The sequence below is a fragment of the Cuculus canorus genome, chromosome 27 (genome assembly GCF_017976375.1).
Source record: "Cuculus canorus isolate bCucCan1 chromosome 27, bCucCan1.pri, whole genome shotgun sequence".
NCBI classification, from domain to species: Eukaryota; Metazoa; Chordata; class Aves; order Cuculiformes; family Cuculidae; genus Cuculus; species Cuculus canorus.
The window spans coordinates 2,327,249-2,354,938 of record NC_071427.1 but is presented as its reverse complement, the minus strand read 5'-3'; the positions used below and the strand labels follow the sequence as shown (position 1 = coordinate 2,354,938).

The 27,690-nt window shown below is 55.2% G+C and overlaps 1 protein-coding gene across 3 annotated transcripts; it reads right to left on the bottom strand.

The window, feature by feature from the left end:
• ZBTB7A (zinc finger and BTB domain containing 7A) lies at window positions 1-27,690 on the bottom strand. Of its 3 annotated transcripts, none has more exons than XM_054050322.1 (3): window positions 22,827-22,966; window positions 10,306-11,513; window positions 1-1,551 (listed from the first exon to the last, which is right to left on the bottom strand). In XM_054050322.1, exons 2-3 carry the CDS (start codon window positions 11,496-11,498, stop codon window positions 1,098-1,100), a joined length of 1,647 nt encoding a protein of 548 aa, XP_053906297.1. In that variant the 5' UTR covers window positions 11,499-11,513; window positions 22,827-22,966; the 3' UTR covers window positions 1-1,097. The 3 variants fall into 3 exon arrangements, with proteins under 3 accessions (XP_053906297.1, XP_053906298.1, XP_053906296.1); XM_054050323.1 differs by lacking the exon at window positions 22,827-22,966 and adding an exon at window positions 11,719-12,162; XM_054050321.1 differs by lacking the exon at window positions 22,827-22,966 and adding an exon at window positions 27,562-27,690 and having other exon boundaries at window positions 3-1,551.

The window sequence follows — 27,690 nt, the reverse complement described above, 5'->3', positions numbered from 1 at the left end:
GGCAAAGACACCACCATGGCATAGGCACCATCATAGCATAGACACCACCATGGCATAGACACCATCATGGCATAGACACTACAATGGTGTCAACACCACCATGGTGCCAACACCACCATGGCATCAACACCACCACAGCATCGATACCACCATGGGTTGATACCACCACGTCATTGATACCACCACAGCATCGACCCCACCACGGCTTCCCGTGCATCCATACCCCTGGCGCCGGGTGCCCCCAGCTCCTGGCATCCCACTCCCGCTCAACTCCTAACTTTTCCACTCACGTCATTAGGCAATTTTCGGCAATTTTAGGCAATTTCCGGCAATTTCCGAGCCCGACCTACCCCCTCAGGTCCCCTCTGGCAAACCCAGCTTTGCGACGGGGCCGCTGGGAAGATCCCAGACCCTTTAGGACCAAAAAAAAACTAAAAAATACCCCCGTATCTCCCTGGAAGGAACCACCTCCATTCTGGGAGCCCCCAACCGCTCCTCCCCGCGCGCCGCTGGAGCTCCAACGTCCCAAGACCCAGCGACGGGGAGGCCGTCCCCGCTCCCGAGGCACCGTATTCCAAGAGCCCTTCCACCCCCACCGCTTATTTTTTATGATTTTTTTATTTCTTTTTTTTTTTTTTGGTCTATTTTTTTTACTCTTTTTTTTTTTTTGCCTTAAATAGATCTCTCTCTGAAATAAGTTTTTTTTTTTTTTAACGTGTGTTTGGACACAAAATAAAGCTTTGGATTTACATGGAAGCTCTTTTCCATGCGACAGAACCACTTTTTCCGTCCTCACCCCCTCGCTTCCTAGCATCTGCCTTTCCAAGGCAAAGTCCTTGGCTACGGAGGGATCCTGGGGGGACCTTACGATGGGAAGATTGGAAACGTTATATATATATATATAATTTTTTTTTTTCTCTTTTTTTTTTGTCGGTTTTTTTTTTCTGCTTTTCTTTTTTAAAAAAAAAAAAAAGGGAAACATCTTTCGAGAGAAAAAAACGAAAAAAAAAACAACCAAAAAAAAAAAATTCCGGAGGAAAAGTACTAACTAGATTTTGTGACACTGTGGTTTTGTGTTTTTCTTTTTTTTTTTTGGTTTAGGAGAGTCCTTGCGTGTTACCCTCAGCCGACCCTCCTGCTACATTCAATCCCGACGCTTCGGTATTTGAGTTATCCTCAAAGTGCTGCTGCTCTGGGCCGTTGCGTTGCGAGGTGTCATCCGATTCTTGGCTCTCCCCACCGGCTTGGAAGCTTCCATCTTCAGGATTCCCCGTTGGGGTGGTCGGTAAACCTTCGGCATCTCTCACTCGGGGTTTCCGGCCCCGTCGGGAGCGAATCCCGTTGCATCCATCTTTTTTAAGGTGCCTGTGCAAGTGGTCAGAGCGGACGAAAGTCTTGAAGCAGCTTTCGCACTGGTAGGGTCGTAGGCCGGTGTGGACGCGCATGTGGTTCTTCAAGTCGTAGTTGTGAGCGAAAGCGGCGCCGCATTGCTGGCACAAGTAGGGCTTCTCCCCCGTGTGCTTCCTCATGTGGACCTTCAGCTTGTCCTGCCTGCGGGAGAGACGAGAAGGTGGGCGGCAGGTCAGGCGGCGGCGGCGGTCTGCCTGCCATCCTGCGCCCCGCGTGGGGCTGAGCACCGCCACAGCGTCAACCATCGCTTGGTAGAAGGTCGATCACCACCTGGTACAAGGCCGACCATCACCTGGTAGAAGATCAACCATCACCTGGTACAAGGCCAACCATCACCTGGTAGAAGGTCAATCACCACCTGGTAGAAGATCAACCATCACCTGGTACAAGGCCGACCATCACCTGGTAGAAGGTCAACCATCACCTGGTACGAGGCCGACCATCACCTGGTAGAAGGTCAACCATCACCTGGTAGAAGGTCAACCATCACCTGGTAGAAGGTCAACCATCGCCTGGTACAAGGCCGACCATCACCTGGTAGAAGGTCAACCATCACCTGGTACGAGGCCGACCATCACCTGGTAGAAGGTCAACCATCGCCTGGTAGAAGGTCAACCATCACCTGGTAGAAGGTCAACCATCGCCTGGTAGAAGGTCAACCATCGCCCGGTAGAAGGCCAACCATCACCTGGTAGAAGGTCAATCACCACCTGGTACAAGGTCAACCATCGCCTGGTATGAGGCCAACCATCACCTGGTACCAGGTCAACCATCACCTGGCAGAAGGTCAACCATCACCTGGTACGAGGCCAACCATCGCCTGGTACAAGGTCAACCACTACCTGGTATAAGGTCAACCATCCCTTAGTACGAGGCCAACCATCGCCTGGTACAAAGCCAACCACCACCTGGTATAAGGCCAACCGTCACTTGGTATAAGGTCAACCATCCCTTGGTACAAGGTCAATCACCACCTGGTACAAAGCCAACCATCGCCTGGTAGAAGGTCAATCATCACCTGGTACAAGGTCAACCATCGCCTGGTAAAAAGCCAACCATCGCCTGGTACGAGGCCAACCATTGCCTGGTACAAGGTCAACCATCGCCTGGTATGAGGCCAACCATTGCCTGGTACAAGGTCAACCATCGCCTGGTACGAGGTCAACCATCGCCTGGTACAAGGCCAACCATCGCCTGGTATAAGGTCAACCATCACTTGGTACAAGGCCAACCATCGCCTGGTATAAGGTCAACCATCGCCTGGTATGAGGCCAACCATCGCCTGGTACAAGGTCAACCATCGCCTGGTACAAGGTCAACCATCGCCTGGTATGAGGCCAACCATCGCCTGGTACAAGGTCAACCATCGCCTGGTACGAGGTCAACCATCGCCTGGTACAAGGCCAACCATCGCCTGGTACAAGGTCAACCATCGCCTGGTACGAGGTCAACCATCGCCTGGTACGAGGCCAACCATCGCCTGGTACAAGGTCAACCATCGCCTGGTACAAAGCCAACCATCGCCTGGTACAAGGCCAACTGTCACCTGGTACAAGGTGAGCCATCACCTGGTACAAGGTCAGCCATTGCCTGGTACAAGGTCAACCGTCACCTGGTACAAGGTCAACCATCACCCAGAATGAGGCCAAACATCATACAGGGTCAACCATCACCCAGTACAGGGCCAAACATCAGTTCAGGGTCAACCATTACCTGGTATAAGGTCAACCATCGCCTGGTACAAGGTCAACCATCACCCAGAATGGGACCAAGCATCAGTTCAGGGTCAACCACCCCCCACCACAGGGTCAACCATCAGCCCAGTACAAGGTCAATCATCACCCGGAATGGGGCCAAGCATTGGTACAAGGTCAACCATAGCCCAGAATGGGGCCAAACATGGTACAGGGCCAACCATCACCCGGCATAAGGTCAATCATGGCCCGGAATGAGGCCAAGCATCAGTACAGGGTCAATCATCGCCTGCTACAAGGCAAACCATCACCCAGGATGGGGCCAAACATTGCTACAGGGTCAACCATCACCCAGTACAAGGTCAACCATAGCCCAGAATGGGGCCAAGCATCGGTACAGGATCAACCATCACCCAGTACAAGGTCAATCACAGCACGGAATGGGGCCAAGCATCGGTGCAGGGTCAACCGTCACCTGGCACAAGGTCAATCATAGCCCAGAATGAGGCCAAGCATCAGCACAGGGTCAACCATTACCCAGAATGGGGCCAAGCGTTGCCCAGTGTGGGGTTGAACATCACTATAGGGTCAACCTTCACCCAGAATACGGCCAAGCATTGGTACAGGGTCAACCATCGCCCGTTCCAAGGACAACCAAAGCCCAGAATGGGGCCAAGCATCAGTACAGGGTCAACCATCACCCAGAATAGGGCCAAACGTTGGTACAGGGTCAACCATCGCCCATTCCAAGGACAACCATAGCCCGGAATGGGGCCAAGCATCAGTACAGGGTCAACCATCACCCAGAATAGGGCCAAGCATTGCCCGGTGCGGGGTTGAACATCAGTACGGAATCAACCATTGCCTGGTACATGACTGAGCATCGCCTGGTATAAGTTCAACCAACACCTGGAATGGGGCCAAGCATCAGTACAGCATCAACCATCGCCCGGAACGGGGCCAAGCATTGCCCGGTGTGGGGCTGAACATCAGTACAGGCTCAACCATCACCTGGTACAAGGTGAACCATCGCCCAAGGGGCCAAGCATGGGTCAACCATTGCCTGGTACAAGGTCAATCATAGCCCGGAATGGGGCCAAGCATCAGTACAGGGTCAACCATTGCCTGGTACAAGGTCAATCATAGCCCAGAATGGGGCCAAGCATCGGTACAGGGTCAACCATCACCCGTCACAAGGTCAATCATAGCCTGGAATAGGGCCAAACATTGGTACAGGGTCAACCATTGCCCAGAATGGGGCCAAGCATTGGCACGGGGTAAACCACCACTCAGCACAAGGTCAATCATAGCCCAGAATAGGGCCAAGCATCGGTACAGGGTCAACCACTACCTGGAAGAGGGCCAAGCATCGTACAAGGTCAACCATCACCTGGTACAGAGCCAAGCATTGGTAGATCACTAAGCATCAGCTGATATAGGGCTGAGCATTGGCATAGGGTCAACCGTCGCCTGGAATGGGGCTAAACATCAGTACAGGGTCAATCACCACCTGGTATGGGGCTGAACATTGGTAGAGGGTCAAGCATTGCCCAGTAGGGGGTCAACCATCACGTCATACAGGGCCAAGCATTGACACAGGGTCAACCATCACCGGGTATGGGGTTGGACATCAGTCCAGGGTCCATCAACACCTGGTAAAGGGCCGAGCATTGCCCAGTACGAGTTCAACCACCACCTGGTACAGGGCCGAGTATTGGTACAGGGCCAAGAACTGGTACTGGGATGAGCATTGCCCAGTATGAGGTCAACCATCACCGGGTACAAGGCTGAGCATTGGTATGGGGCCAAGCATCACCCAGTGTGGGGCTGAGAACTGCTAATGGGGTTGAGCAGCCCAGTATGGGATCAAACATTGCCCAGTACAGGGTCAACCATCATCCTGCACAGGGCTGAGCATCAGTACGAGGCCGAGCATTATCCAGTACAGGGCCAAGCATCAAAATATGGTTGAGCATCAACTGGTATGGAGCTGAGCATCAACACTGGGTCAATCATCGCCCTGTATAGAGCTGAGCATCAGGACGGGGCCAAAAATCACCCGGTATGGGGCTGAGCATCGATACGAGGCTGATCATCACCCAGTATGGGGCTGAGCATCGATACGAGGCTGAGCATCACCCGGTATGGGGCTGAGCATCGATACGAGGCTGAGCATCACCTGGTATGGGGCTGAGCATTGATATGAGACTGAGCATCACCCGGTATGGGGCTGAGCATCGATACGAGGCTGAGCATCACCCGGTATGGGGCTGAGCATCAATACGAGGCTGAGCATCACCCGGTATGGGGCTGAGCATCGATACGAGGCTGAGCATCACCTGGTATGGGGCTGAGCATCGATATGAGGCTGAGCATCACCCGGTATGGGGCTGAGCATCGATACGAGGCTGAGCATCACCTGGTATGGGGCTGAGCATCGATACGAGGCTGAGCATCACCCGGTATGGGGCTGAGCATCAATACGAGGCTGAGCATCACCCGGTATGGGGCTGAACACTGGTACAGGGCCAAAGATTGCCTGGTGTGGAGTCAATTGTTGCCTGGTACAAGGCTGAGCATTGGGTACGGGACCAAGCATGACCCAGTATAGGGCTAAGAACTGATATGGGGCCAAGCATCACACAGTACGGAGCTGAACATTGGGTATGGGACCAAATATCCCCCAGGTACAGGGCTCAGCACTGGTAATGGTGTTAAACATCAACCCATATGGGGTTGATATGGGGCCATGTGTTACCCAGTATGGGGCTGAGGACTGATATGAGGCAAAGCATCACCTGGTACAGGGTTAATCATAGAATTACTGGGTTGGAAAAGACTGCTTGGATCATTGAGTCCAACCCTTCCTATCTGCCACCAAACCATGTCCCTGAGCACTCTGTCTACCTGTCTTTTAAATCCCTCCAGGGATGGGGACTGAACCACCTCCCTGGGCAGCCTCTGCCAGTGTCCGATGAACCCTTCTGGGAAAAGTTTTCTCCTGATGTCCAGTCTGACCCTCCCCTGGCACAGCTTCAGGCCATTCCCTCTTGTCCTGTCCTCTGTCCCTTGGGAGAAGAGCCCAGCTCCCTCCTCTCCACTACCTCCTTTCAGGCAGTTGTAGAGAGCAATAAGGTCTCCCCTCAGCCTCCTCTTCTCCAGGCTAAACAACCCCAGCTCTCTCAGCTGCTCCTCATAACCCTTGTTCTCCAGCCCCTCACCAGCTCCGTTGCTCTTCTCTGGACACACTCCAGAGCCTCAACATCCTTCTTGGAGCGAGGGGCCCAGAACAGGGCTGAACATTTGTTATGGAACTAAAGTACATCACCCAAGTACAGGGCTGAGCATCGGTGATGGGGTCAACCATCACCTAAAACGGGGCTGAGCATCGATACGGGGTCGAGCATCACCCAATACAGATCAATCACCGCCCCATCCAGGGCTGAGCATCGGTCTGAGGTCGAGCATCGGTCCGAGGTCAAGCATTGCCCGATATGAGGCTGAGCATGGACCCAGGGCCAAATATGGATGAGGGGCTGAGCATCACCCAGTACGGGGCCGAGCATGGATACGGGGCCGAGCGTTGCGTGGTACGGGGCCGGCGCAGCCGCAGCTCACTGCAGCGAGGGGAGGGCAGTTGCAGCAGCCGGGCTGGGGGCCAACACAGCCACGTGAGCCACAGCGTCTCCCTTCTTCCTGGAGGAAGAAGAATCAGGCACGAAGCGCGTGGCAGGGCAGCGAGGAGCCCCGTCCCCATCTGGGCAGAGGGCAAGGCAACCGCTCGCCTCTCGCCGAGCGGATTTGGCCCCATCCGGACATCTCTCTGACCTCCACATGGCAAAGACAGACCTTGGCACACCGCAGGGAGATGCTGCCATCACGAGGGCCCCAAAGTCCCCAACTTTAAGGGTTGAAAACACCAAGGACACAACCGCCTCCTGGTTTAATGCAGATCCCAATGCAGCTGGGAGCACAAGCCTTGCTTGAAACACAGAGCTGCGCATCAAACCAGCTTTAAAAAAAGAACTTTTATAATGAATACAATTGTATAAAGGCTCAGAAGTTTCATAAAACCACGCTGCCCTTCTTTCCGAAGCGGATTCCAACGCCTGCCCCTGCGAACACAGAGGAACCAGGAAGCACAAGGGAGTAAAAATCAGCTTCAACTGATGGTTTTGAGCCCCACCCGGTGATGGGGGTGGCAGGAAAACACCCACCCTGGGCCAAACAGCCCCGGCTTGTCCTGCCCTCACCCCGAAAGCTCCTGCCGGAGCAGGGACTGCTGCTCCCCACGCTGAGGCTCTGTTTTTAACAGCGCAGGGAAAAGATTTGTCTTCAGGTGATGCACCATCACCCGCTGGGAAGGAGGGGAAGGAAAGCAAAAGAATAAAATTTGGGGGGAAAAAGGGATGATGGAGAGCTGGGGCAGAGCTGTGCCCGTTTTCACGCTAGGATCCTCCCAAGGTGAAGGATTTGGGGGTGTGGGAAGCAGAAAAAAGCAACTCGTGGACCCCACTGGGGAAAAGAGCCCAGAGCAGAAATGCCGGGCTGGCAGCTCGGGTTTAGGATGCTCTGAGTTAAGGGGATGGGGCTGAAGCACCCCAGGCAAGGGCAGAGGGAGCTGGGAACCTGCTGAGATTTAGCGAGACTCTCTACGAGTGGTGTAAACACCTGAGCTGAGCTCGACAGCTGCTGTGGGGTGAGAAAGACCATCCGGAATGGCCAAACTATGGGGCATGACATGCTTAGGGGCACAGCGAGGCTGAGCCCAGCTCCCTATCCCCATCCAGGCTTCTTTGTGCCCAAACGCCAGCTGTGGGAAGAATGTGGGGGATGTATTTTGGCTGGAAAATAGCTCTGGTTTATTATGAAAGAGCCTCGTTTATAGGCGGTGGAAGACAGAGCTTCCACCCCATTCTCTGCAACGCCAGAGCAGGTCTCCATCCGAACCCCACAGGAGGAGGGCGAGATGGGGAAGCGATGATGAGGTGGCATTGCCCCACTGACATCCAAAAAAGCCCCACATTCCCCTTAACTCTCCTTCCAGGGGAGAGAAATCCAGGTGGGGACCCCCTCACACAATGGGCAAACGGACCTTGGAATTGGATTGGATTGGACAGGATTGGGCGCAGGGGTGTGGGTGCAGCCCCCAGGGCCCCCCGGCACACGTGGGGCAGATCCGGCAGGGAGGTGCCGCGTGGCCGTGCTGGGGGAGCGGCAGACGGCTGGCACCTTGCCCCTGCCATTATCTGCATTCCTCAGCTCTCTGGTGCGGGGTTGGGTGCGGCCACGGGGCAGGACGCGGCCTCCTGCCCACCACTCAGCTCCATCGGCTTCACGCAGCAGCCACCTGCCCCGTCCCTGTGGTGGGGAGCAACCCCATGGGTTCTCCTCCAAGGAAAAGACTCCCAGGAAGATTCCTCGGGCAGTCCAGTGGGATGTCCCTGCCCATGGCAGGGGGGTTGGAACTGGATGATCTTTAAGGTCTCTTCCAACCCAAACTATTCAATAATGCTACGAAGAGCGGCCGTTGGCACTGGCGAGGCCAGGATGTCCTGGGAGGTGGTGGAGTCTCCATCCCTGGAGGGATTTAAAAGACAGGTAGATTAGGTGCTCAGGGCCACGGTTTAGTGGCAGATAGGAATGGTTGGACTCGATGATCCAAGAGGTCTTTTCCAACCTGGTGATGGTATGATTCTATGATTCTACTCCATCAGGAGTGCTCCAGTTCCTCCGCCACAAAGCCCATGCGGTCACTTGGGGGGAATGGAGTGGGACCCCAAGCCCAGCTTGGCCACCAAAACCACAGAGACCAGTTAGAGGAGGCAGCGCTGCAACGCGTGGACTCAAGTGAACCGGAGGAATCCAAACAATATCCCCTTTCTTCAGCGTTCCCGCAGCAGAGGGAAGGAGTAAAGGAACCCTGATTGGAAATAGCGCCCAGGCAAACGCCCCCGGAATGCTGAACCGAGGCCCTGGGGTTTACGAGTTGTTCCGGGGGGGCCACTGCTCACCCGTCACAGTTCACTGAGAGAGAACATGAGCGGTGTGGGGTCCAGCCTCTTCCTAACCCAAGCACCAGCGCTCTGGTCACCCCACTGACTCAAACAAGTCTCCAGCTCACGCCTCAACCCTGAGCTCCACAATGGAAATACCGAGGGCTGCAGCTCCGTTTCATCAACCACGTCATTCAGCCTCCACGGAAGCCTCGGCCCGGCCAGGTTTCCAGCACAGCTCAGCAATTCGGGACTCCAGGATGGTGTGGGACTGGATATCAACTGCAGCGCTACAGACTGGGGGAAGAATGGCTGGAGAGCTGTACGGAAGAGAAGGACCTGGGGGTGCTGGTTGACAGCGGCTGACCATGAGCCAGCAGTGTGCCCAGGTGGCCAAGAAGGCCAACGGCATCTTGGCTTGGATCAGAAATGGGGTCACCAGCAGGTCCAGGGAGGGGATTCTCCCTCTGTACTCTGCACTGGTGAGACCGCACCTCGAATACTGTGTTCAGTTCTGGGCCCCTCACCACAAGAAGGATGTTGAGGCTCTGGAGTGTGTCCAGAGAAGAGCAACGAAGCTGGTGAGGGGCTGGAGAACGTCTGACGAGGAGTGGCTGAGAGAGCTGGGGTTGTTTAGCCTGGAGAAGAGGAGGCTGAGGGGAGACCTTATTGCTCTCTACAACTGCCTGAAAGGAGGTTGTGGAGAGGAGGGAGTTGGGCTCTTCTCCCAAGGGACAGGGGACAGGACAAGGGGGAATGGCCTGAAGCTCCGTCAGGGGAGGTTCAGGTTGGATATCAGAAAAAAATTCTTCACAGTAAGAGTCATGGGGCACTGGAACAGCTGCCCAGGGAGGGGGTCGAGTCGCCTTCCCTGGAGGTGTTTAAGGAACGGGTGGATGAAGTGCTCAGGGACATGGTTTAGGGAGTGTTAGGAATGGTTGGACTCGATGATCCAATGGGTCCTTTCCAACCTTGTGATTCTGTGTGATTCTGTGATCAAGGCAAACCCCTGGAGACACCTCAAGAGTCAGATCCCTATATTCTAGTCTCCCTGGAAAACTCCAGCTTTTGTATCCAACCCGCCCAACAAGATGGAAATCAGTCAAGCAGGCAAGATAAAATTGCACCAGACCAGCCCCCAGGGGAGAGCCAAGAGCCAGTTTTGGATGACAGCCCCTTCTCCTCAGCGTCCGCCTGCTCCTTACCTGGTGAATCGGACTTTGCAGATGTCGCACTCGTAGGGCTTCTCGCCGGTGTGGGTGCGGATGTGGCGCGGCAGCTTGCCGGCCCCCTGAATCACCTTCTCGCAGATGGGGCACTTTTGGAATGCTTTTGCCCTGATCTTCTTCTCCACTTTCTGGGACCAGGACGGATAGACATCACCCTCGTTTGAACTGCTGAAATACTTCAAGTAATAATCCATGACCCCATCGTCATCCTTACGGTCATCCTCCCCGAGCTGCTGTCTCCCCACGGAATTCATCATCTGCTGCAGCAGGGCGCTAGCAGCCAAGCCATCCACCTCCCTCGCATCATCTTCTGTCTCCGCTCCAGCAGGAACGAAGCTGGGGGAGTCGCCGGCTTCCTGCTGGTCCAGAGGAACCCCTGGGGTCCCCTCCTCTTCTCCCGGCGTGGCCAGGCCACGGCTGCTGTAATGTCCGTTCTGAGAAGGTGAAAACAAGGAGCCAGGAGCTGCCTCCTCCTCCTCTTCTTTGACCAGCCACATGGCTGGGTTGCTGTCAGGATCACAGTCATTCGCCTTTGGTCTTTCGTTTAGGGGGGCTTGCGAGAAGAAGTCTGTGCCATTGCAGTCCACCTCCTCCTCCTCCTCTTTGACTCGGAATTTCAGTTTCTGAAGGTCTCTCAACTCTGTGTTGGTCCACGGAAAGCTGCCTTGGTGGCCGTTGACGGGGTTGCTCTGGAAGAACTCCAGGTACTCTTTTGCTCTGAGATGGTTCCTTTGATCAATTTGATCTACTGTATCCATCTGGTCAGTTTTGACCAGAATCTTACTGTCCAGGAGATCCGTGCAAACATCCCTTACCGCTGGGATCTCCAGCAGTGTGGCGGCGTTAAGGATGTCATTGACGTTCGAAGTGCTGACAGTAAGGGTCGCGGTGTAAGCGAACTCCAGCAGAGCCGACAAGGCGTCCGCACTCACAAAGTCTATCTCATACACGTTTTGCTGGTCCACCACTAACCCTGAGGTGAAGAGCTTCTTGAAGTACTGGCTGCACGCCGCCAGGACGGAGCGGTGGGTGGGGAACTCCTGGCCTTCCACCAAGATGACCACGTCGCACAACAGCCCGTTGTTTCGCTGCTCATTCAAACTGCTGAGGATGTCGCTGCTGTGATCCGGGAACGGGATCCCTATGGGGCCGTCCACGCCACCCGCCATCTTCGAGGCAAAAGGCTAGGAGAGAAGGAAAGCGCAATGAGTCACGGGAGGTCTCGGCGGCTCAGAGGCATCGTGTTGCGTGGGCAAACTCCCAACGCGGAGCAGGTACCCGTTGGCCGATGCCAGCGTGCTCTGCAGCAAGCGTTGGCTATCGGCTTGCGCGTCCTCTGCACAACACCATCGAGTCCACCATCCAAAGCATGGACGGATCCACGCTTACCTTCACTCCGAGGAGGAGGAGGAACACAGCCCAGATGTTCTCAAAATAGAGTCTAGAAGAAGAGCTGAATTAGCACGGATCTGGGCCAGGGATGGCCAAGGTGTGCCTGGTGCTGGACTGGATGGAGAACCTTGAGCCTCCCCAGTGGACTCCAGTCCCAATCCCACCACTTCCGGTCAATCTGCCTCGCTCTGCCCAACCAAACTCCTGATACAATCATGGTCACACTGGGAAAATAGGAAAGGAAAGCTGAGGAAGGGCTCCTTATCAAGGAGTGCAGTGACAGAATGAGGCGGAATGGTTTTCAGCTGAAAGAGGGGAGATTGAGATGAGATCTTAGGAAGAAATGTTTTGCTGTGAGGGTGGGGAGGCCCTGGAACAGATTGCCCAGAGCAGTGGTGGAGATGTTCCAGGCCAGGTTGGATGGGGCTTGGAGCCCCTGATCCAGTGGGAGGTGTCCCTGTCCATAGCAGAGGGTGGGACTGGATGGGCTTTGAGATCCCTTCCAACCCAACCCATTCCATGATTCTATGAAAACCATTCCTATCGCTCATTCCCGGGTTCGCAGGGTCTGCAGAGACGCTCACGGGTGCAGGCAGAGTGCTGCCAGGGAGCGTCCTTTGGGAAGGACACAGCAATGAGCTCAGCGTGTGAGGGCTCCGCTGTGCAGGAGGAGGAAGGGAGCGCCAACCCCCAGCCCGCTCCCACAGCGGACCCAGCTCCAAGACGGAAACCCAATGGCCCTACTGCACCCTCCCCAGGAACAGGAGCCCCTGCGGTGGCCGAGGAGGAAAGGAGAGGAGGACACTGCTCTCCCGAAGCACCAGCAGCCGTCCTGGCACAGCCCTCCTAACTCAGAAAGGCTTCGAGAGGGCAGCAGCTCTTTCCAGTGCCGAAAGTTGCTTTGGCAAGTCAGCCAGTGCCTCCTGATGCGCTAACACAACCGGAATGGATCCACTTGCCTTTAAACACATCCTGTATTCAATGACTGAAAAGCTAAAGCGAGCCGAGTGGCTCTGCTCCGAAGAGACACCCTTTGCCGGGAGCAGAGACCAAACACGGGCAAGAGCAAAACCTGCCCTGCTTCACCTGCCCTAACTGGTCCCAAGCCCAGTCTGATCCCAAAAATCAGGAATAACGCTTGCCTCCTCTCTCTCTCAAGCAGTAAAACCACATACTCCTTGCAGTAGAGCTGCCACTGGTCCATAAAGCAATATATAGGCCCTCCCACCCCAAGCACCAGGATCCCCAGGCGCCAACACAACCCACAGTAAATCCAGACACAAACGTCGTGGTTGATAAAACACCTTGGCAGAAGCCTACGTGTAAAAATCCCCCATTTACAGATGGGGAAACTGAGGCACGGCGGGATGTGGGTTGCCCCGCGGGACACAGGGGGGTGGATGACTCAGGAGCTCATCCCAAATTGAAGTGATTATGCAGGAAACAACTCCCAGCACGGCGTTCTAGAACGGGGGAGCTGGCAAACCAGGTTGCAAAACACCACTCGCTTCCCGACACGTGCACCCACCCCGATTCGGGGTGGCGAGCAGGTCTCTCAGTGGTTCTTCACATCTTAAAGCTTCATTCACATCAGGGAAAAAGGAATTTCTGCACCTTCTTGTTTTATCCAGACAAAACAGAGGAGGAGAAGGTGGTTCTGAGTCTGGGAAACCCCGATCTGAAGCAAGCCCTTGATATTAAACCATTATATTAAACGATAATGATGTCCAAATCAGCCTCAAGCTCCTTACATGGTGATGGGGAGAGAAGAACTACGGACGCGCAGGGCAGCTGGTCCAAGTCCTGCCACGATGGCCAAGCGTGGAGGCAAAGCAGCATCCCCGCAACGCCCAGAGCAAGGGCAGCAGCTCCAGAGGTGCCTCCCGGGCTCCCGCAGAGGCAAGGTTTGGGCTAAAAGTTGTATTTTATAGGTTATTTAAGATCAAAAGTCCTGGTTGGGAAGGAAGAGGCTGGCTGGTGGCCGAGTGCAGCCTGGGGACCAGGAAAGACAACATCATTCCAAAGTTGGGCACCGGCTTCAGGTGTGACCTTGGGCAAGGTCACCGCATCTCTGTGCCCCCGAAGGTCCAAGGAACCCCATCCCAACCTCCTGAGCTGCTTGGCTACAGTTCGGGAAGGCTTCCGCACCGTCTACCCCATTCCCACCAAGGCAACCCCAACGCTCCCCAAAATCTCTTAATCCAAGCCACCACCACAAGCTGCTTCCCAGAAAAGCGTCTTCGATACCTCTGCCCAACCCCCAAAGCCTCCTGACCTTGAAAAACGACATTAGAGCCTTTCCCCTTTAGATCAGATGCTTTACAAAGCCTTTTCCCCCCCTCCTCGAAAGAGAATTTGAGCTGCGTGAAGCATTTTGGAGCTTCGGGCAATGGTCTTCTGGGAAGCCAAGCGCCGTCACCCACACAAGTGGGCTTTGTCAGCCACGGTGCCGGACTCTGGGGACCAAGGGGGCCTGGGGGAGCAAGTCAGGCTGGGCTGGCAAGGTCACCCCCCCTCGGCCAGAGGGCTGGGACACTCGGCCGGACAGTGTGGGAACGGCTGCAGGGTCATGAGACTGCCGAGGGCTGGCAGGGAAAGTTGTACAACTTTGCAGCTCTTTCTCCTCGCACAACACGCCCTTTGTGTCCCTCATCTGCAGCGGCCGAGAACATCGAGGGGCTGAATGGGTTGCGCTGAGCCCCCCAAGAATGACTTCGGCTCTATGGCCAGAGGCTCAGCCCTTAAAAATCCCACACTATTCCCTTTTCCAGGAGGCTGAAGGGCTGGAGAATTAAACTCCGACGCATGGCTGGGCAGCTCAAAGGATCAGTAACAGGAGTTTTCCACCTTCATGGGTTTAAAACCACCCACCCCATCGCCCGCCTGCGGGAGGAGCAAGGACAGGATGCAAAGCAACCACAGAATAATGGGTCAAATCCGCTTGGAAAGGTCTTACCGGCCAGGTTACAAGCGACAAAAGCTGCTGGCACAACCACCAGCGAGTCCTCTCCTTGGCAAGAATCAGGTCTGAACGGGCCACCAAGACGGAGTTTCAACTACTGACCTCAATTTCCCCGGCAGCTCTTTTCTCCCTCTGCGCCCCCAGACGCCAACAAGGAATTCTGCCCTTGTTGTCGCAGACTGCGTGGCTCTGCCAGGCTCCAAAGATGCCACATTTCACCCCAAAGCTGCCGCGCTTGGGAAGTTCGGCAATCGCACTCGAATAGGATTTGTAGCAGCTGAGGGGGCACCGCCAATGCAAAATACAGCCCATTTGGAAGACAGAGCTCACAACACTACCGGAGCTCTGGAATTTATTTACAAATCTTATTTATAAGCCTGGCGTACAGGATGAACATCTCTAATTGCTCAGCTAGCGCTACTCTCGTCGGTGCCGAGACCGCTCTGCGTTGTCCAAGTCCCAACGCAACTCAGCTTCAGCCCCCACTCGGCTCCTGACACAAACCCAACCCCATTCCAGATGGAAAAACCCAGCATTTTTTTGGTGCAAGAAGTGCTGCTGAACACCTAGAAAGCAAGGGAAGCTCGCTGCCTCGCCGAGACGCTGCTCGCCGCAATCCCAGCTCTTCCACATCCAAGGCCGACTGGACTCAACGCTAAAAGGTCCTTTTCCTACGCTCACGTTCTCAACTCGCTCCTTCCAGCCCTACCAGCTGAACTGCAAAAGAGCAGAAGACAGCGTTAACCGAAACCTCTCCGCTGGCTCTTCGCTCACCTCGGGATGTCACCCAATCCCTTTCCTCCAGGAGCTTTGGAATTTGACATTTACATTCAAATGAGACGACCACATTAAGATGGGATAGCAACCAAAAGTGCTGACAAAACACAGCTTAATTACTACTTTTCACAGAACCTCACTGGGGTTTTATTCCTTTGGCTTCTTTGCCTGGTTTTAAAGCTTCATTGGGCGAACAGAGGAACCTGAGAAGCTTCGGAGGCCTCTGGAGTGAGCAGGTATCGGGTGGAAGAGCTAAATCCCATCCAGAGAGACGGTAACAGCGTGTTCTACGCCTGCGGAAGAGCTAAATCCCATCTAGAGAGACGGTAACAGCGTGTTCTACGCCTGCGGAAGAGCTAAATCCCACCTAGAGAGACGGTAACAGCGTGTTCTACGCCTGTGGAAGAGCTAAATCCCATCCAGAGAGACGGTAACATCGTGTCCTTCACCCGTAAGAGGTCCCAAACGGCTTTACGGAGGCAGGGCTCCCCTCTCCACAGAGATGCCACCCACTCCAGCAGCACCGATGAGAAACTTGAGCAACGCGCTCAGGGCAGAATGGGAAAATTCTCAGTGCCTTTTCCACCCAGCACGAAGCAAAATGGCTTTAGGGCACTGCTACAAGCCCAAACGCAAGGTTTCTTGGGAATAACTGCATTTTGGGCAATGGCATGAGGGTTATTTGGTTTCTTGCAGCTCAAGGAGCCCAAGGAGTGAGGAATATGAGTCGTTGTGCCCAGTTTCACAGAGGCAATGCCCTCATGGCAGCATCAGGGCAGACTCCGCAGTGGAATTATTACAATAATGATGTTGTATCTTAAAAATAAAGTTAGTGATTCGCTACCCAACACTCAAACGTTATCCCAGCCCTCACCGCCAAGTGGAAAAATGGGCATTTTCCCCCTACAAACAGCTCACCCCAATTATGGGTCGTACAACACAAGTCTTTGCCTTTTCGCTTTACATTTAGGGAGCGACTATCTCCGTTCTCCCCTTCTTCCAGCTGCAGGGACACATCTGCAAGCTTGGATCCCACAGCTCTCCGGCCACTTGGAGCGTGAGCAGTCATCTCTGCTGACACCAAGCTCTGCAACATCTCAAGGACAAGCCCAAGCAGGTCTCCTCCTGCCCAGGATCCACCCTAAACTATGCCGAGGCCTCGGGAAACACACCTAGCACGCAGGAGCACAAAGCCAACAAGGTGGGAATCTGGGAGGCAGGAGGAAACAGAGAAGGGTGTTTTGCCTGCTTGGGAGAAGTCCTTATTTCAAACCACTCTATGGTGCTATTAAAATTCAACTGCTCTCCAAAAGGAATGCGCTGTCGGCAGTTCAGTGCCAAACTATCTGAATTATGTGGACCTGCGTGTTCTTGAGAGGAAGACCCTGCACATCAACAGAAGCAAACTGCATCGTAGGGGAAAACTAAGACAAAATAAAACCATGCTGGACAAAAATAAATCTATTTTCTCAATAATGCAATGGGAAGAAATCTTATGTATTTAGCAGGTAACCAAGCCAGCATGGACAAACGGCGAATCCAAGCTTTCTTAGAATCATCAAATTGTTTGGTTGGAAAAGACCTTTGAGATCATTGAGGCCAACCGTACCTGTCTACTACCAAACCATCCCTGAGCACCTCATCTACTCGTCTTTAAACGCTTCCAGGGATGGCGACTCCACCACCTCCCTGGGCAGCCATTCCAGTGCCTGAGAACCCTTTCCATGAAGGAATTGTTCGTGATGTCCAATCTAAACCTTCCCTGGTACAACTCGACGCCATTTCCTCTCATCCCATCGCTTGTTACTTGGGAGAAGAGCCCAGCACCCACCTCACCACAACCTCCTTTCAGGCAGTTGTAGAGCGTGATGAGGCCTCCCCTCAGCCTCCTTTTCTCCAGGCTAAACAGCCCCAGGTCCCTCAGCAGCTTCTCACAGGGCTTGTTCTCCAGCCCTTTCACCAGCTTCATTGCCCCTTGTATCTCTACCAGACATCGCATCTGGCCTAAAACAACAGAGGACACGTATGGCATGACCAAGATCACACAACTCTTGAAGTGAGGAGATCAGAGCAGAACGAGCAGCCTGCAAATATCTGTGGTCTCCCTGCAGACAATATGGCTCTATGTTCTGGGACGGACATCCCCTCCAGCCCCTGCAAAGCCCTCTCTAAAGGCACCGATAAGAAGCGTCTTAGAGCAGCCTCAAGCGCTGAAAGGGGCTCCAACAAAGCTGGGGAGGTGCTCTGGATCAGGGAGTGCAGGACAGGATGAGGGGGAACAGTTTGCAGCTGAAAGAGGGGAGATTGAGATGAGATCTGAAGGAGAAATGTTTTGCTGTGAGGGTGGGGCAACTCCAGGTTGCCCAGAGCAGTGGTGGCTGCCCCATCCCTGGAGGGGTTCCAGGCCAGGTTGGATGGGGCTTGGAGCCCCTGATCCAGTGGGAGGTGTCCCTGCCCGTGGCGGAGGGTTGAAACTGGGTGGACTTTAAGGTCCCTTCCAACCCAAACTGTTCCATGATTCCATGACCTTATTCCCCAGCGCTCTAGCTCTCAATGTGGGGGCTCCATTACTGCAGCTCCAAGCACTGGATCCACAACACAAAGGCTCCGTTGAGGAATAAGACCAACCACATCATGAGGATTCCGTTGGCACTGGGCTCCTGGTCACACAAGCAGATCAAACCACCACTCCGTAGGTCCCTCAGAGCGCAGTGGTTGATTTGCTCTGATCATTTCGAAGATTCCAAGCATCCTCCTTCAGTGCCTCAAACAACAAAGCGTTGATGCTTTCACAGGTTGGACTGAGCTTTGAGTTCCAGCACCCACCCTTCGTTTCGGTCCAACTCGATGAACTCGCACCGCTATCAGGTAAGCAAAACAGCCAGGGTTTTCCTTGCTGCTGCCAAGTCCAACCTGCCAGGGAGGTTTGCCTCTCCCTGCTGTCTAGAAACATGTGCCTGGGCAGCTCCAGCACGGAATAACCCTCGTTCTAGGACTGTGTCATAAAAAGCAGCTGCCCAAAGTAGAAGGAAATCTACCCCAAAACCTGCAGATACATCTGTCAGGACAGATCCATCCCACATCCCTCCTCTTTGAGGAGCCAAAGCCCTTTATGAGCCACATCAACAGGGCAGGAACACCTAATTTAGGCTTGATATAAGGAATTATTTTTTCACCATGAGCGTGGGGAGGCCCTGGAACAGGTTGTCCAGAGAAGTTGTGGTGGCTGCCCCATCCCTGGAGGTGTCCAAGGCCAGGTTGGATGAGCCTTGGAGCAACCTGATGTCGTGGGAGGTGTCCCTGTTCATGGCAGGGGGTGGAACTGGATGATCTTTAAGGTCCCTTCCAACCCAAACTATTCTACGATTGTAAAACAGCAGTCTCTGGGGCAGGACGCGCAACGATTTAGCAGCAGGGAAGTTCAGACAGGAAAGGAGAATCCCACATCCTGCAACCGCTGCCAAGGGAACTCTGGTAGGAAGAGTAGACGGTAATTGCTCCCATTGAAGTTTGGATGGAGAGCTGCAATCGAACACCCCTTGGACCCTCAATGAGCATCACGGGAACTTTAATGACCACAAGTAAGAAAGAACCTTGATTTTTCCTTCGTATTACAATAAATGATCTCCTTCCAGGGCAGAGCACCTCTGAGGTAGGAGCAGGGCCAAGAGCCGGCTCTGCTGTGGTGCTCTCCTCTCCTCGGGCTGGCCAAAAGGGGCAGATCTGCAGAGCCGGTGGAGCAAGGACAACCCTCCCCCAGACGCCAGCCAGCCATTTCCTCGCTCGGGAACGGCTGCATCCTGTGCTCATTCAGACGAGCCTGCATAGGGCTGATATATTTGGCAGAGCATCTGTATCAGGCTGGAAGAGCTGCATGGAAGAATTTGGATGAAGAAGTCCCAAGCCCAGTTTACGCCAGTATTTCAGCTGGGATATCAAACAGCTGCGAAGGAAGGCCCACCGAACCTCGCACTGAGGTGACACAAGGTCCTGGACAAGCAGGTTTTGGGGTAATTCCAACACCTTCCTGTTACCCGAGGCAAACCCTGGCAGCAGACTGAAGGTTCCCCCAAGAGACCACTTGAAATGTCACACCTCAACCCATCCATCATCTTTTCGGTATTCAAACCTGCCGCTTCGCACTGTGTGAGCAGCGGGAAGAAGTGAAGGACAACTTCACCGAGACACCTCAGTGGTTTAACAGTGACCGCTTGTGCCAAGCCGGAACCAGAACCTGGAACCGGGTTCCCCAATCCGGCCGGCAGCAGCAGGTTGCAGAAGAAGCAGTACCAGAAGAGATGGAGCGAGCAGGATGGAGCAGGGCGGTAACAACCACCCGGGTGCTGCTGGTCTCTGTGGTGCTGCTAAGGAGATGCTGGAGGTCTGGGATTCCTCATCATGCCGGAGAAAATCATGAGGGACATGGCTACGGAGCACAGCAGGAAGAACAGGGCTCATTGCTCTTCATTTTCCAAAACTGCTTGAATTTAAGGGCTTTTCACACGTTGGTCCAGAAGAGAAGGATGTGCCAGGTGGGTTTTTTCCCTAGTTGCGCGGATAGCGAAAGGACAAGGGCTCATGGCCACCACTCCAACACCAAACCCAAGGTCTGACTGACCACCTGACCCTTCAGCAGCCCCATCCCTGCTCCATAGTTTGATCCAAACTCCAGCCTCTAAGCACAACCACAACACAGAGAGCGTTGGCGCTGCTGACCAGAACTAACCCAAACCCAGCAAAGGGAAAGTCACGGCAGCAGCGCCCAGGGCTCATTCCCAACACATCCCGAGTGCCTGGGCAGGCAAGAAGCACTCGGAATCTCCCAAGCCTATGGCTTTCACCTCAACCTAAGGGCACCCAGAGAAGATACACAGCACAGCCCTATCCCTAACGATGCTGGTGGGTCATTTCCACAATTAAGAAAATAGACGAGGGATGACCAAACGTCACATTCTGCGACACCGCAGGTCCCTTCCAACGTCGATAACTAGGAAGGGATCTCCTTCCAGGGCACGGCACAGCCTCGCGCAACACACGGGGAAGTTCGGCTTCCGCTGCAGCATCAACTACCGTCAAAAACCAGAAGTCGACTCAGACCCAGGAGGTGGCAGTGGTCCACTCCCACCTGCCACGTCACCGCAACCCAGCCTCCACTGGACCCGGTATGGCACATCCGAAAGTGGCAGATGCCTCCCCAATCTGTCACCCCTCCAAAACAGCCCTGCGCCCATCAACACACAGTCCTTTCTGCCACCGACAGCACCGGCCAGGACGCACCAAAACTCCTCTTGTGTTGCAAGGTGAGCTTGAACTGGTTCCTCCGCCCAGACCTCCTTGCCAATTTTCCCCTTTGTCATCAGAGCCCGTATTTAATCCAGCAGGAATGCACCTCGGTTCAAGCCTGTGCAGTCACAGACCCAAAGCCAGTGCAAGTCTCTCGAGCTTTGGCATCTGCAGGGGTTTACTTTTGTACTAGAAGCCCACCAACACCATCGCTCTATCTCACGGTTTCTCAACGTGATGGTCCCGGTTCCACAGCCGGCCACTGGATCATAGAATCATGGAGTGGTTTGGGTTGAAAGGGACCTCAAAGCCCATCCAGTCCCACCCTGTGCCATGGGCAGGGACACCCCCCACCGGATCCAGTTGCTCCAAGCCCCATCCAAGCTGGCCTGGAACCCCTCCAGGGATGGGGCAGCCACCACTGCTCTGGGCAACCTGTTCCAGGGCCTCTCCACCCTCACAGCAAAACATTTCTTCCTAAAATCTCATCTCAATCTCCCCTCTTTCAGATGAAAACCCTTCCCCCTCATCCTCTCCCTGCCCTCCCTGATCCAGAGCCCCTCCCTGGCTTTCCTGGAGCCCCTTTCAGCACTGGAAGCTGCTCTAAGGTCTCCTTGGAGCCTTCTCTTCTCCAGACTGAACAACCCCAACTCTCCCACCCTGTCCTCGTGCAGGGGGTGCTCCAGCCCTCGAAGCATCTTCATGACCCTAGATAAGAGGAATTTCTCAACACTGGGAAGAAAAGAGGCACCATCCACCAAGGAGGCAGCGCATGACCTCAAACCCTGCTCCAAACCCACCTTCACCCCAGCAAAGCTGCCCGCGAGCTGCTCCCAGGCTCCCTCCTCTCCTCAGCCGAGCTGCCGCTGCTGCAGCCTACGCACGCAGCCCTCCGCCTGCTGAAAACATCCCAGCACGGCTTGCAGGGCCGGGCAGCCCGGCCACCCTTGCATTCATGGAAGCTGCTTGTTTTCCTGCTGAAATCAACTCTTCAAAAGGCCAAGCCCAAGTGTGCCCACACGCCTCTTGCCGCAGCCCTCCGACGGGTTCTCTCCCACACACAGCTCCTGCAAAAACCACAGCAGGGCTTTCGGGAGATCCTGCAGAACCAGGCCCTTGGTATTCAGCCCCTCGTTCTCCTCAATCCTCGGGAAAGCCTCTGAACTGTGAGTGGAATGGGAAAAATAACCCCAAACTACGCAACTCGCCGTGTTTCTATCCCGGCTGAAGGAGCAGCCCTCGCCTGGGAGCACAGCTCACGTGGAAAGGGGAGGTTTCTTTTTCAACACGAAGCCCCATAAGCCTGGAAGCACCAAGATCCACGCAGAAAGAAGCTGCCAGTGGTTCAAAAAGGCAAAATTTGGCCCTTTCAATGAAAGGAGCGACTCAAGATTGGTCAGGAAGCCACCAACGGCATCAGTCCTCGGTCAAACAGGAGGGCTGAGCCGGGGCTGCGGTGCCAGCGGCAGCTCCCACGGGGAGAGCCGGCAGCACCTCCCAGCCACTCCATGAAGAGGAGAGCTTCTGCAGGTCCTATTTTCACAGCCTCCTCCCCTTTGGTGACTGTAGACCAGCAAGAAGCCAAACCCCATCCTCCCCACCGTGGCCAAAATCCCCCCCAAGTCCCCAGTGCGTTCCCAAAGAAAAGCCAAGGAGGGACGCAACGCTTTTCCCCTACGCTGTCACCGCTTCTCTCCATCTCCTTAAACCAAGAGAGCCAGAAAAACCACTTAGATCCCAAATCCCCTCATTCCTACAGCCTCTCCCCACCAGCACCCAGCCTTTTCCAGCTCTCCAGCCCCGCTCCCCCCTTGAGCAATCCCACCCCGCAGCCATCTCACAGATTCCCCCTCGGCAGCCTCTACGCCCTCCCCTTCCGACAAGCCTGACACTTCCTGCCCCGCGCTCCCGGCCTTCAGCGTTCCATGTCCGAGGTCCAGCATTAACCTAATTGCCTCCAACGGCACCTCAAGGACCTGTCGTTGTTTCCACGCCAGGAAGAGATGGGGGGGCAAAAAAGAAAAAGGGAGGAAAAATAAAGAATAGGACTCAAATTGGAGTTTACCGACAAAGCAAAGCGTACCGGGCAGGGCAGTCCCTTATGTAATTCCTAGTTTGTGGATAAACAGACAGCTCGCCTCGCCGTTCTCGACTCCACGCGACGTGCAAAAGCGAATCCCGAGCGCAAGCATGCCATACGCTTCATCCCCGGCAACGGTGTCGGGCCATGAAGGTCTTTTCCAAACCTCCTCGGCGAACGGCCGGGTGACGCGGGGACGGAGGGAGGGAGGGAACGCTGAACCGGTACCGCGTGTACTCTGCCTGTTGGGGCAAGAGGCTCCGACTAACGAGAGAGCAGCAACCTGTAGCTACAAGTCCTCCTCCCAGCTCTGCGTCGGGCAGGCGCTCAAGCAAGCAATAAAAAAAAAAGACATCTACTTACTGGTTTCCAGTTTGCCAGTGGGAAATAAGTAGGTGCATGAACCAGGAAGGAAACCGGGTGCACATCAGCAGGCAAGAGGGAGTTAAAATGCGGCACTGGGATGCTTGGGAGCATCCTCTGCTGTGAGAGAAGCAGGGCAGCAGTCCTTCCCGCAACAGGGAGCGGCAGATGGGCACTGTGGAACCGCAGGGATGGAAAGCGGGTGGAAAGTGGGAGGAAAATGGTCCTGAAGGTTCTAACGCTTCCCAGGCAAAGCCATCGGCGCTATGCGTTTCTGCCCAGGCCCCTGCACCCTAGGAGGATGCACGGATCCGTAGCCAGCTTTAAAGAGATCAGAAAGAGCTATTTGAGACAGCAAAGCTGTCGTCAGGGAGATTCCACTCCGGACAACCCGGCTGTATGCATTTTTTTTAAGGAGCAGGTGAAGCAACAGTGTTGGAAAACTACTGATTGCCAGGGAGATCCGCGGCTCATCCTACCGACACGGCCTTGGCTCCCACCTGCAGCCACAGGCAGCTCGCACCAGTTTCCAGTTTCTTGCACCTCATTGCATCCAGAGAGGACGCTGATCCCTATGGTTCCTTTCCACCTGCAGCCCGAAATCTCACAGGAAGATTTACAAGTCCCTCAGACAGCCCTGGTCGCTGAAGAAGGAAGGAGCCCCACACCAAGGCGCAGAACGACTCCTGCTCCATTTGCACCACGAAAGTCGCATCCGGACTCCGTGACAGGAGCCAGCAATGACACCGGGGAGGCAGGGAAACTGAAACTATGCGGAGGGAAGACGATACTGCCAGGGAGCTGGGTGAGAAACAATTGTCCCTGGATACTTGCAGAGGATCCCGACGCTTATCTGACCTCGTTTACTCCCGCTCCGACGTCCCACCGGAGCTTCTCCGCGACTGGAGGGATGCTCCAGGCACAGGTATCGGGCTGGACACACAGCACAAACGTGCGCCGGGTTGGATCAAAGGGTCATGGGACTGGGTACAAACGCCTCCTTTCATCCAAGAAACCGACTGCCTTTCTCCCTTTCCTCGTCAAAAGACTTTTAATTACAGATTGCAACCAGTCTCTTCAAATTTGAGGTTAAGGCTGGTTGAGAGCATAGTTAAGAGCAACTGTTTATTGCTCCAACTACGCAAGATAACGAGCAGGACTCCAATTGTTCACCACGGAAGTCTTCTGCAATGAACACAGCACCCTGAGACAGCGAAAAACCCTTCAAGTGTCCGTTTTAATTAAGATTAAACCACGGATCTCAAGCGCTCAGGGGGCTCTGTCTCAAATACAAGACCAGGAATTTCACAGCCCCCCCAGTTTTTAGGCTGGGCAACTGCAGGGAACTCGGTTCTGCAGAGTTAAACCCAGCACTCGGCAGTGCTTTATCCTCCAAATGGCTTGGAGTGAGACAGGTCAGCAACCAAACCCTCGCAGCGCCTCGACAGAAGCAGGAATTTCTTCCCTGATTTATGTCCCGTGCCAACATCCCGATTCTCACATGGGGAAAACAACTGTAATATTCAATCCTGCTTTAAAAGTCACAAAGTCAAATGAATTCTGCCTGGATGTGGCCGGCCCAGCACCTCTGCAAGGCAGAATTCCTGATTAAACCCAAGAAAGAGCTAAAAATCATCACCAAGCCACTACCACAGTGCAAAACGGTGCAGAGATGAGTAGAAAATAAATAATAAAGGTGTAATCAAAGTTGCAGATCAGCAGAAAACGACAAGCCGCTTTCATTCACCACCAAGTTTATTAAGAGCTCTCGCCCTGCAAACCCCTCCCCTGAGTTACCAACGCAATTAAGGCTTGGTGGAAAAAATCCCACCATCTCATCCGTGTTTGGGTTGCGCCTCTTCACTCCCTCTTTCACCAGAACAAGCCTAAACAGGGGCCAGAATGAATATTAAATGAGAATGGCTCCTCTTGAATAAACTGCTCAGTTTCTCCCCGTCTCTCTTTTTCTTTTCCCAAAGTTCGACATCTCCAGCAAAGCCGCAGAGCTAAGCCAGCCCCTTGTCTTCCCAACCAGCCTCCAGAAGCATCCCCAGACTGCAATTTCCAGCAGAAAGATTTAGAAATAACACATTTCCTTCAAAAAAAATAAAAACCCAACATCCAACACTTAAGACGATGAGATGACCTTTTAGCTCTGCTGCGCACAACTCCAACCCTCATTAGGTCGTAAATTCGTCCAGGCCGAGCCCTTCTCTCTCCGTGTCTATAAAGCCCTTGTGATGTAAGTCATGGTTTCGATAGCTGGAACCATTAAGAGCGCAGGGAATGGGGATAATCTCGAACTGGGACCAGCAGCAAACTCTCAGCGAGAGTCCTTGAGCCGAAACTGTTGAGCGAGAGGGGCTGTGAGGACAGGGGCGAGGTACGAGCAGGCACGTACGGGAACGGGCGCTTTCAACACGGGAACGCCGGGATTTCAAAGGTCTGGGAAGAAAAGCTTTCAGATTGGTGTGTGGAGCAGAACTCCTGGCATCCTCCAGCTCTGAGAGCTTTTCCTGCCCTATGGAAACAACTCAGGCAATGGAGCCTTCCCGCAGGCGGCGAGAGTGGCGAGCCTCTGCCTTCAGAGGGAACCACCGCGATCTGCCCGTGACTGGGTCTCCTGCCATGGACACAGGGCTCCGGAGAAGCCGGTGTCACCTTCGGTTCTACCTCAGGAGCTCGGCGCAGCCCCTGAAGGCTCCATCCCCAACCCACCACCCCAACGACGGGGAAGGCCAAGGTGCTGGGAAGGAAAGGGAAAAGGCCAAGGTGCTGGGGAAAGCGGAAAAGCAAAGGTGCCAGGAAAGAGAGGAGAAAGGAAGGGAAAAGGCAAAGGTGCCGGGAAAGAGAGAAGAAAGGAAGGGAAAAGGCAAAGGTGCTGGGAAAGAGAGAAGAAAGGCAAAGGTGCCGGGAAAGAGAGGAGAAAGGAAGGGAAAAGGCAAAGGTGCTGGGAAAGGAAAGAGAAAGAGGAAAAGGTGCCGGGAAAAGGGAAGGGGAAAGAGGAAAAGGCCACAGTGCTGGAAGAGTGGAAAAGCAGAGACATTGGGAAAGAGAAGAGAAAGCAAAGGTGCTGGGGGAGGAAAGGGAAAGAGGCAAAGGAACCAGGAAGCGGGAAGGGGAAGGAAAGGGAAGGAGGCAAAGGCGCCAGGAAGGGGAAGGGAAAAGAGGCAAAGGCGCCGGGAAAAGGGAAGGGAAAGAGGCAAAGGCGCCGGGAAAGGGAAGGGAAAAGAGGCAAAGGTGCTGGGAAAAGGGAAGGGAAAGAGGCAAAGGCGCCGGGAAAAGGGAAGGGAAAGAGGCAAAGGTGCCGGGAAAAGGGAAGGGAAAGAGGCAAATTGCTGGGAAAAGGGAAAGAGGCGAAGGTGTCAGGAAAAAGGAAGGGAAAGAGGCAAAGGGAAAGGGAAGAAAGGGGAAGGCAAAAAGGCAAAGGTGTTGGTGGAGGAAAGGGAAGGGAAAAAAGCAAAGGCACGAGGAAAAGGGAAGGGGAAAAGGCAAAGGAGAGGGGAGAAGCAAGGCCGAGCTCCCCTGAAGGCAGAGCCGGGGCGGCCGAGGCAGCGTCACGGCTGGCAGCGCTGCCCCCTCGCCAGCCCCCGCCGGCCTTGGCCGCTGCCCCGGCAGAGAGGGGGGGATTATCGGCGCCGCCCCTCACCCCTCTGCCGGGGGCAGATAAGGACGGGGGAGGAGGGGGGAGATAAGGCCGAGGGGGGACCACAAATCGAACCTCCCCCCCCTCCTTCCCCGCGACCTTGCGGAGCGCTCGGACCCCACCCAGCCCCCCCTCCCCTCTCCCCTCGCCCCCCCCCCCCCCCCCCGCCGCGGGGCCCGCAGGGAGCCCTGGCCGCGCGCCACGACCCCACCCCTTCCCCCGGGCGCCGCCACTGCCGGGCGGAGAAGGGGGGGGGTTGGGGGGGGGGGGGAGAGCAGCGCAGGCCCCGCCGCGCCCGCCCTGGGCCACCACCCCGCACCCCTCCCGCCTCAAGCCCGCGATTGGCTCCGCCCGCTAACCCCGCCCACCCCCCTTAACTTGACACGCGCGGGGGGTTGTGGGAGTTGTAGTCCGCGCGCCCCCTCGCACCGCAGGTGCGAGGGGGCGCGCGGACTACAACTCCCACAACCCCCCGCGGCGCGCGCCCCCACTCAGTGCCCCCCCACCCCGCTGCGCCCTTCCCCCCCGACCCCCCCCCCCCCCGCGAACCCCCCTTTCCCACGCACAACGCATGCAAGCCGGGGGGGGGGGAGGGGGCAAAGCGCGGGGGCTGCCCCCCCCGAGCTCCCCCTGCCCGCAGATCCCCCCAGGACCCCCATGTCCCCCTCCCTTTTCCGCCCCCCCCACCTCCATCCCCCTGCCAAATGGGGTCCGGGGAGCCCCTCGTACCGAGCGTTGCGGGGGAGCGGAGGGGCCGAGGCGGGCCGGGCCGAGCCGTGCGGGCGGAGGAGGCTGTGGCCGCCCCGCGGGAGCTGCTCTCGCCGAGGCCCCGTATGCGGCTCCTTCCTGCTCCGGCCG